The 10,272-nt window shown below is 42.2% G+C and overlaps 1 protein-coding gene across 5 annotated transcripts in view; it reads left to right on the forward strand.

Moving 5' to 3' along the window:
- Nucleotides 1-10,272, forward strand: part of rgs12a (regulator of G protein signaling 12a) — a 54,914-nt gene that overhangs the window by 19,324 nt on the left and 25,318 nt on the right. For 4 of the 5 annotated variants that reach the window (XM_042227435.1, XM_005939639.3, XM_014339183.2 and 1 more), the window contains 3 exons: nucleotides 4,794-4,815; nucleotides 7,331-7,500; nucleotides 8,340-8,432. In XM_042227435.1, coding sequence (XP_042083369.1) covers nucleotides 4,794-4,815; nucleotides 7,331-7,500; nucleotides 8,340-8,432 — 285 coding nt within the window. Of the gene's footprint in view, nucleotides 1-23; nucleotides 247-4,793; nucleotides 4,816-7,330; nucleotides 7,501-8,339; nucleotides 8,433-10,272 lie in introns of those variants that run through there. The other variant, XM_014339184.2, reaches the window with a different exon arrangement.

A 10,272-nucleotide genomic window follows, 5' to 3' on the forward strand; every position in this document is an offset into this window, starting at 1 on the left:
CCCCCCCTTCTTTCTCTCTCTCTCCCTCCCTCCAGTACCTTGTCAGATTTCTTCCTCATCCTCCCTCCCTTATTCCCTCTTCCCAACTTGTACAAACATGCTTTGCAAAGTTTTGGGTGGGGAATGTTCAGGTATGCGTTCACACACACACACATATTTTGTCTGCGTGCCGCTGGTTTTGCAGACTAGGGAACAATGAGTCTCAAAAAGAGACTTTCCTTCAAGAGGACTTGGAACTTCAACACTGTAAGTAAACAGTGGCTTGCCGGCTGAATCTCCTCTTCCTCTCCTCTTCCTCTCCTGTGTGAAATGAGGAGACTACTTGTGTTCACTCAGCTGTTTTTGTCATTAATCTCACTCTTTGTCGCTCTTCTCACTCTCTCAGTCAGAACAGCTGTTTGAAGCGGCAGGGACTTGTCGGCTGTTTTGTTTTGTGGAGTGCTGGAATCGGCCATTATTTGTGTTAAAGTTTAGACCAGGCTTTTTGTACAGAAGTGTGAGGAATTTCTGGAAAGGCAACGTCTCGACCTAACTTTTTGAGGGCAGAGACGTGCCTAAACAAGCTCAAAAGATAAAAGAAGTCACTTTTTAAACATGTGAAACACACTCTGTGAGAGGTGATAGCGAGTGTGATTAACTAGGTGCTAATGGAGTTGGTCCTTCAACCATTTCACACTGATAAAAGTTTCAGTTGTGGTAGATCACAAACAAAGATCTGTCGGTGTGATCCTCTACGTTCCTTCAGCATGTGGTGTCTTGAGATGCCAGACTGTATGGCGTGGGGGGCTGTACCCGAGTAAAGCTGAAAGAGTGGTTTCCAGCTGGAGAGCCAGATCGTGCTTTGTTTAGAGCCAGCAAGCTCGCCATGACTTCAGTTGTGATATTGGCCATTTGGTTGACAGACTTGCAGCTTTTTAGGGGAATTCCATTTGGGAAATGGGGTATTTTCACTTTTGACTCTATAAAAGGGATCAAAGAGGGCCTGCAGTGCTACTGCGCCACCCACAGTGCTCTTGCTTGTCACCAGAGGTGTCAACAGAGGAAGGAGGTGTTACTGACTAGAGGTGCCAGGGTCATCACTTTGGCCTCATTGTTAGAGACTTGTGGGCAAGGAAGCAATAATGAGTTGGAAAAACACAACACACTGACATGTGTGCTTGTGTGTGGTCTAACTCCAGCAGCAGATATCATTTTGGCTTCTTATCTTGCCAACTTTTAGAAGTACACATTTGTACATGTGTCTTTGTATTTGACAAAAAGCTTTTAGATAATAAGTTAGTTTATTCATGTATGGAACCACTTCTGCAGAAATCATTATATTTAAAAAGAGGAACAAGCTGAACAGCCACATATTTGGTGAACCCATGGATGAGATTACAACTCCACTGACTAATCAGCAGGCCAGTATTACTGGCTGATATTAGCTATTTTTTTGATCTATTGTTGTTTTCATTGTAACTTCTAATGAAAATCATTGAAATAAGGAAGAGATTGAGAAAAAATATCTTTCAATCGTGTTATACATAGTTGCATAGTCTGCCCACCAGAGAACACTCTGCACCTTCTCTGTTAAAAGAATGCTGCAAAAACCCATGATCTGAGGTGAGTTGAGCAGAGAGTGTATATAAGTAATCAGCTAAACATCCAAATTTTGGGAAAATCCTTTGATGTTTCAAGTGTCTGAAAGAAAAACAAATATCAGCCAGTATATAGCAGTTTTAAACCACCAAATATCGGTATGTGTCTTAAAAATTCTATATCAGTCAGGCTCTAGATGACATGAAAATTGATGACATGAGCTTCCGAGTCTGTAAAATGAGACCAGTGCAAACCTTCATAAGTTCTAATGGCCAGCAGGGGGGTCACTCTTCAGCTTGCAATAAGAAGTGCAGTTGTATAAAAATTGGAAATACATGTGTGGAAAAATGACACACATGCTTGCATATGTGTAACATCAGTAAGCACTTTCCTGAACAGTTTATGTTGTCAATAATTAGTTGCCACTCATAGCACATTAACACTAAGCTGTATCAAGTAAAGTGCACTCCTATTTACAATAAAACTGAGCGTAAAGCAGAGTATGCTGTAGGGTGGAACTGCTGTGTGATTAAAAGGGGTAGGAAAGTAAATTGACAGGGACCCATTTATGTCTTTGTTATACTTTAAGTGACCACCAGTCCGATTTGGTCTGTTTGGGTCCGAGTGACACAAACTTCGTCATCACACTGTGAGCCTGAGGTTCCTATGGATGTCCGTTTGACCACGTGGACTTTACATTACAATGCTTCGACCTCAAAGACGTATAATAAGTATGACTAATCAGGTTGTGGTGTCTGTTCGTGCCGGCAACAGCGTATAATCAAGACTTAACATAGCAATTATTTTTGCATGCATGCCTCTATCTCGGTTTAAAGTTCGCTGTCTGGGACCTTTCGACCTCGTGAGCCACAGCTAATCCCCAAATCACCGATGTAAGAACTGCGTAAAGAACAAAGAGTCCTTCGACTTCTCAGTGAGTTACTCTCCTCCTCGCTCGTCACATCCGGTTTTCAGACGATCAAAATGTGGCTAAATGTTCAACTTTGCTGATGAACGTTTGGTGGTTGAAGGTGGTTATGGCACAGTGATGCAGTCTGTGTATTTTTGGGACGATCGCATAGACAAAACAAGACATTTGAACCCACTGCCTTGGGCCTTGGAAACGTCTTTATTTTGATAACTCGCTGTTCCATTTCAAAATATGACATGAATTTTAATTAAATTGGATAATAATTTATCATGTGGCTGTTAGTCAGATAAGATCAAATAATTAGGGTTTTGCAACATTCGAGTTTATTTGGGTGCTTTAAGACATTTAAGACTTTTCTGTCACTGGGATAAATTTGTCATGATTGTGGTTGGAACCAGGAGATTGCAACAAATGTCACAAGCGAGTGATTTATCGCTGCTCTCCCACTTTTTGTGTAATTTCTGCTCTTGCACAACATGGATAGTTATCTAATTTGTCATCCATATAGATGTGAGTATTGTAGCATCGAGAATAGCTAAAATGCTCTTTTCAGTATTTAACCTTTTGTTTGGTCCAAACCAAAATTCACGTCACAGTTTTTTTGGGGGGGTTTTCCCCCCTTTTTTTCTTAAACTGGACTCCAGCTGTGGTGCACTATATATTTAAGGTTTGAGGTTTAGCTGTTTTTAGACCCATAGGAACAGACAGATGGAGTGGGTGTTCTCTCTTTTCTCTCTTTCTTCTGTTTTGGCTTCACGTTGGTCCTCATCCTACCCACCCATGATTACTGTACACATGCGAGCCACCACAGAAGGGGTGGCTTTTTCGGGTGTTGACGATATAGGGGTTGGACTCAGCAGCGGCAGAGTTGTAAAGAAGGCTGTGATGGACAATTAGTGGTTTAGCGGTCTATGTCTGATAGAGCTTTTACATGTGGTCATTCCCAAAATGGAAACAAGCCGTCACGTCGGTGAGCATGACCGATCCCCCTAGTCTTTGTGCATAAAGTGAATAGGTTACCATCTGAGGTTGTGCTGAAGCTGACTGATTTAAAGCTCCTAATTGAAAAATAAGAGTTTATACAATGAGTAAAATCAGAGCAGGGGGACAAAAACAGTCGACGTTCATTGTTTTCGTTGTTTATGTCATTCCTCTTATGATATTACAGCTCCACAATACAGAATTACGTGAGTGTACCAAAGCACAAAGTCTATTTGCTGCTGAAACCAAAGCTGGAGCGTGGCAATGAGAGCCTTGTTTAGTCGTATTTATCAGCTCTGAGTATTCACACTTTGAAGTGGCAGCTCAGAAAACACTCCTCTGGAAATAGTGCCTCCTTTTCAGATGAATCCTCCAACGCACACTTTTTTTCCTTCTTTTTTTGGAGTTTTCTTGGACAAAGCCCTAAGATTCTGCCTCTCATATCCTCCGCTGCATGTAAATATATATTTATGCAGTGGCTCTCCAGTTTGCACGTTAAATCTTTCTTTATTAGTGGGGTTTACACAAGCCTAAACGCTGAGGCAGTGATTTTAAATTGAAGTATTGCCAAGTTAATATTCACTTATCCATGTTAAGCTCAGACATGGGTGGTGTTTTTATTGAGCCTTATTCTCTGGCTGTAATTACACTCCAATTAGGGCTCTGAGTACAAATGATTTCCATTGTGAATTAATCCACATATTATTTATCCCAATCAATTCATCTTGTTTTGTCTCAGCTGAAAATGTGAAGATAGTCAGTCAAACCAGTAATCAGCTGGGGATTCCTAATGTTAATTTCTCTCAATCTGCTTTCAGTGTATGGGTTAACTCCTGCAGCTCTACATAAACTTCTAAAAAGACGTCCGTGCCCAGTAGGGGAGCTCATGTCATTTGCCTTTCTTAGGGACATCTACACATGCATAAAACTGCAACTCTCCGAATTAACAAGTGAAAAGCTCATCGTTAAGCAGTCTGCCTTGATGACTCCTGATCCTGTGACTTCAGTTAGCAGGAATGCGCACGTTAGTTCAGAGCTGTGGGTGGGGTACCAGTGCGGAGGTGTGAACAGCTGTCCATGGTACGGGGTCGAGAGCCACCCACATAAAGTAATTGTGTAAGCCCCCCCAAGGTCCAACCCTTTCCAAGCAGCACACTCAGTTTTACTTACAAACCAGGAGGACACACAGCTCACAGGGATGCCTGAATGGACAGTGCTACCAGCCCAGCATTCAGCCTCTTGTGTCTGCGCAGGAGGTCACGAGGGCAACTTCTCACTCATGTCTCTCTTTGTTCTCTTCCAGTCTGCTGCTTCATCAGATGGTGGTAAGTGCAACTCTTTTTTTTTATGAGAGTGTGGAGAGGAATTCAATCTGTGTGCTTATGAATATTTACAATCTTAAAACTGAAGTCTTTTCAGCATTCATCGTTTGGTTCATTTTTGTTGCTTTTTTATTTCTCATTTTATATTCCGCCCTCAACACAGAACTTTGTAGCTGCTCAATAAAGTGACCTAATAAAAAGTCTTTTAGCAAGCATGATGTATTCGCTGTAGGCAGCATGCCTCGTTAACAAATGTTGTTTACCCAGCGTGGTTGGGTTGCTTTCATGGCTAAGCTTGGATGCTGTCTGGTCTTCCCTTTCATAGCAGTTTTAACAGCGCTTGCTAACAGGCTGACCGAGGCTGTGTTGAGGAGTGCAGCTCCGCTTCTTTCACAGTTGATGTGGATCAGACATGCACGGCTGTTTGCTTTCTAAAGCTGTCTCATTAGCTGAGCAGCCAACAGTGTAGTAAACATAGGCCCTCAGTCCTAATACAATAAGCCAAGTCCAAACAAATAGCTTGTCAGAAAACCTCAAACCAGGACTCATTTGACCGTACTGTTAAAAGAAATATGTTTACTCATAATTTATGGAAAACTAGTCTAATTTTAATTGGACATCTACTTTAACTAGGATGTGGTGTAGGCTAGGAAGGTCATACAGAGGCCACCTTATGTTTCTTTCCATTTGAAATGGGAATTTCCGAGTTCCCAGTCAGAATTTTCAATGGGAGCAACAGCCTCAAGTGGGACTTCCAACTCAGAAAGTCATACCTCCATTCCAGACACCTAGAAACCCATGAGTGACATCACTCCCCAGTTAGCTTGTTCCAGTTGTAATGTAATGTTTAAAAAAAAGAAAAAGGAAAAAAAACATTGGTTTTGGTTCTTAGCACCACAGAGCCTGGTAATGCTAACAATACAGCACAGTACTTGTTTTTGTGTGCTTAAAAACAGCACATCCTTGGATAGAGACTTTTCAGTTGTCTGCATATGGCAAATTTAGTGAGTCACAAATACACAACAGTGGCAGAAAGGATTAAAGGTTTTACAGGTTTACTACTGTTTACATTCACTGCTACTATCTTAGATTGTTAGCTAGCCGTGGGTGGTGCTGCCCTGACTTAACAAATTCAGGCGGTGTTCCACATTCAGATTCTAACTGAGAACTTCCAGTTTATTTTGGAACGACCCATCAGAGCGGCACCATTGAGCCCGACTTAACAATCCAAGATGGCGGCTGTGCTTTTAAACATTGGTAAAGCAGTTTGTGCTGCTGTACTATTTGTACGTTTGCAGTCAGTACAACCGCTGTTGTGTATTTGTGACTCGACAAATAAGCTACATGCAGACTGACCGTGCTCCACCTGTGAAAGCACAGTTTTTAAGTGCAACAAAAAAAAAAAGTACTGCATGGTTTTGCTAGAAGTGTTCCACCTCGCCAAGGAGCAAAATAAATCCTCGGTTTTCCGACACATTCCAGCTACTGGAATGTGCTCAACTTGGGAGTGATGTCACTACCCGAGGTAAATAGAACGCAGCCTTACTCACAGTCAGTGATGTCATCTGCTATTTAGTTCTTTTATTTTGGTTGCAGATCTAGCCCACTCATGCAGGTGGATTGGCAAGATAAAGATATGCAGTACTACACCTTACTTGCCCCTGCTACCATTCCTTTCTGAAATGTAAAAACAACCGCTTAATTTCAGTTGCCTGCGCCAGCGAATTGACTTTCCACAGAATGACAACCGTGTATGTGTAACCAATTTGGCTGAGACCCTTTTTGTTTTTTTTGTTTTTACTGTGCGCTCCTCACTCGATCTGCTCACAGCTCTAAAGTGGCCATCTGCCGCCATGATAGCAGGTACTGTGTAGGCTGAGGCCACCACTTTAGCTTTGTACCAGCTCCTGTATTGTCACCCACACTTCCCTGTGGCCTTCCCTGTAATCAGCTGTGTCGCCTTTCTTTCCTCCTTTTTATCCTCTGCACTCTCTTTCTGCTGCTCCCTCGTGCAATGTGAGCAACCTCTGCTGTGTCTTTGTGCACTTCTTGCCTTTCTAGTCTAAAAAGCTTTAGGGTAAATTTTCCCCTCTCTAACAGGATCATTAATTTTCTGACAAATTGTGTGTTCTTTCCTTTATTTTAGATTTGCTTCAAATAAAGGAAAGGAAATTATTGAACAGGTTGTGAGAATTTTGAGTGGACTGCATGAATAGCATTAGCACGAGCGCCAGATGTGATTGATGTACCTACCTTTGGAAATTTCTGGTTAACGAGGATCTCATTTCCATTTGCCATGGATTTAATTGCAGTCCAACTGTAGCTTTTGTTCTCAAAAACATTCAGTGAAGTTAAAACTGCTCAAAGGAAGTAAAACATACAAAACACCACTGTTATATTTAGAAAGGGTGAGAGGCCACAGTGGAGAATCTAGATCTGGTACCCCCCCCCTCTGGCTGGAATTACCCTTTAGCATCAGCGCTCTCTAACCTTTGCACTGCACTCTCCTGTCTCGCAGACTATAGTGGGATCCAGCTGCAGAGCTGCTGCAGCCAGAGCAGCCTGAACAGTAATGGCAGCCTTCCAGGAGCAGGCAGCAACCGAGGGGCTCCAGAGCAGCGTGTGGCCAGCTGGTCCTCCTGCTTTGAGCGTCTCCTCCAGGATCCCGTGGGTGTGCGCTACTTCTCGGTAAGCTTGGAGAAAGACTCCTTTCGGAGGTTATCAAGAGTGTTATTAAGGGGTTTGCTGAAAGCTTCTCTGTGCTTTAGATTTGAGTCACTGATGTAGATCAAAGTCCTGTAATTCCAGATGTTACTTTTGGAGACTAATGAGCAAAAAAGGAAAGAATATTTTGAATACTTGAGGCATTATTTAATATTTCTGAGATTAATAGAAACTAGCTCCAACTGCAACACGGACAGACGTGTTAGCAAACACTTCCAAATTATCTCTCTGCCAGTTTATTTTAGTTCTGTACTTGTTCAACTGATGACTAATATGCATCCATTTTAGCTCAATTCTGAGCTCCACTGTCTTCAGAGGGAAATATTTACATCCAGATGTACTATTAATATTAGTATTAAAGAGTTGATATAGTGTAAAAAAAAAAAGCTGTAGTGTGATATAAATGAATTCTTTTCCGTCTGGTTAAAGTGAAGAGCCATTTACCAACACTAAACCCTGGTGAGTGAGTGAGTGAGTGAGTTTATTGTCATGTACCATTTCCTCCCACATAAAAGATGTGCTTTTGAATTTAGCCCACAACACCTTCAGAAAGCTCAACATTAAGTTCTTCCATCCCAGAACCACCTCCCTCCTCACCTTCCCTCAGTACTGATCAGAGCTGCGCTCGCCTACACCATCCTGCGCCTACACTTACACCAATCTTGTTACATTACACCCAGTAATATCTGCCCGCTCGACTGGTCTCAACAGCAGCAGAACTGGAAAGATGAGAATGTGATCACCAGTTGAGATTACATAGACAGAGGGAAAAAAAAACCCTCTTTTACTGTGTGTTTCCACAGGAATTTCTCAAGAAAGAATTCAGCGAGGAGAATATCTTGTTCTGGCAGGCCTGTGAATACTTCAGTCATGTCCCTGCAACAGATAAAAAGCAGGTAAGCTACAGTGTGCAGCTGCAGATCCAGTCATAGTTTTGTTTGGGGGCCCACTGTGAATTGGTGGATTATCCCCTTTAACCAAAGGTCATACTAAAAAATATGAAGTGTTTAAGACCTGAGTTTTCTTTTTTTCTGTAAATCATTTGTCACACAATTAAAATAAGTATTATTTATATATTCTCTTTTAGCTTGACAGTCTAGCATACTTTAAAGCACACTGCTAATTTCCTATAACGTATGTGGAGCTTTTATTTTGAATGGTAAATGGCCTGTATTTGTATAGCGCTTTTACTAGTCCCTAAGGACCCCAAAGCGCTTTACACAACCAGTCATCCACCCATTCACACGCTGGTGATGGCAAGCTACATTGTAGCCACAGCCACCCTGGGGCTACCGGACACTGGCGCCACCGGGCCCTCTGATCACCACCAGTAGGCAACGGGTGAAGTGTCTTGCCCAAGGACACAACTGTCCAAGCCGGGGCTCGAACCGGCAACCTTCCGATTACAAGGCGAACTCCCAACTCTTGAGCCACGATCGGAAAGGAAGTGAGAAAAGTGCAGTCACCTTGTAGCTGCGGCGTTTTTGTACTGTGCTGTGTTGTTGTTTCCCACGATTATCTACAAAATCTTTTTTAAAATCTTGCTTTCTGTTTTCAGAATGATGCTGGGAAGAGATTTCTTATGACAAACAATGAGGTATGACTGGTTTTTAAATCTGCATACATGCAGGTAAGTGGAGAGTACACACAATACCAATGTCACGTTTTCCTGGCTGAGAGCAGGCCTTTGGGGCATTACAAGACACAATGTTCTTCTATTACGAACAGTAAACAACTCCTCTTTTTACCAGTCCTGCAAAATTAGAGTTTGTCGTCTTTTTACTTTAATAAATTTAAAACTGTAATAAATATTTTAACTACTACTTAAACTAAGATCACTGAACAAACTGAACAAATGTGAGCTTGTTGATTATATATTGGATGAAACAGGGTGTATAAAAGCAAGGTACAGTCATGATGTTAACAGTAACACATGGAGTCCTTTGTTAGTAACTTTCAAACTTCTGCTGAGCACTGAGGTAACGACAGGAAGTAAAAAAGCACAGTGCCAAGGCACGGTACAGTTTCTCTCTGATAACTAATACCTGCCTGCACTGCTAGAAGGTGCTAGAATGGATGACTATGATTGCATCAGTCAAAGCGAGTAAACGTTAGTTTAGATAATACTTTGGAAAAATTCAGCGCGCACAAACCAGCTGAGCCACTGTCTCTGCGCATGCTTGTGTCTGAATGCAGGCTGCTGGGACAAGTGTGACTTTAGCGCACAAACATGTTCCGCATGACACATGCGCTCCATCATTCCAGTAAGCCAACCAGAAAGTCCGCCCTGAGGCCTGGTGCTCTGTCGCCCGACAGACCTAATCCCCGGGCTTACTCCCTCCCATCTCACTAAAGTCCCCATTTGTAGTGAACACAACTCATCTGGCCAATGAGGCTCACTGGTTTTGCGCGCACACACAACAACATACCCTTTGTAATCCGTCCCTATTCTCTCTTTTATCTCTTTTTCCCACTCTGGGTTCATCCCTTTCATAAACATACACTGTGTGCAGTATAGACATGGGTAACCATGCGAGTATAAGCATTTGGGAGCACAAACAATTGTCCTCATTCCCTCGTTCTAACCGCAGGCTACAGTGTGCAGTGATAAGAAAATATCCTCCTCTTTCCTAGTTAGCTATTTTTTTTTATTATAGTCAGTTCAAATCAAGAGGAGAGATGAGACGCAATAAAGGAATTTAGCTGAAACGTTACGTTTAAAGGTACGGCAGACTT

This window comes from Haplochromis burtoni, unplaced genomic scaffold (assembly GCF_018398535.1).
Source record: "Haplochromis burtoni strain Fernald_Lab_line unplaced genomic scaffold, NCSU_Asbu1 Contig_260, whole genome shotgun sequence".
Lineage (NCBI taxonomy): Eukaryota > Metazoa > Chordata > Actinopteri > Cichliformes > Cichlidae > Haplochromis > Haplochromis burtoni.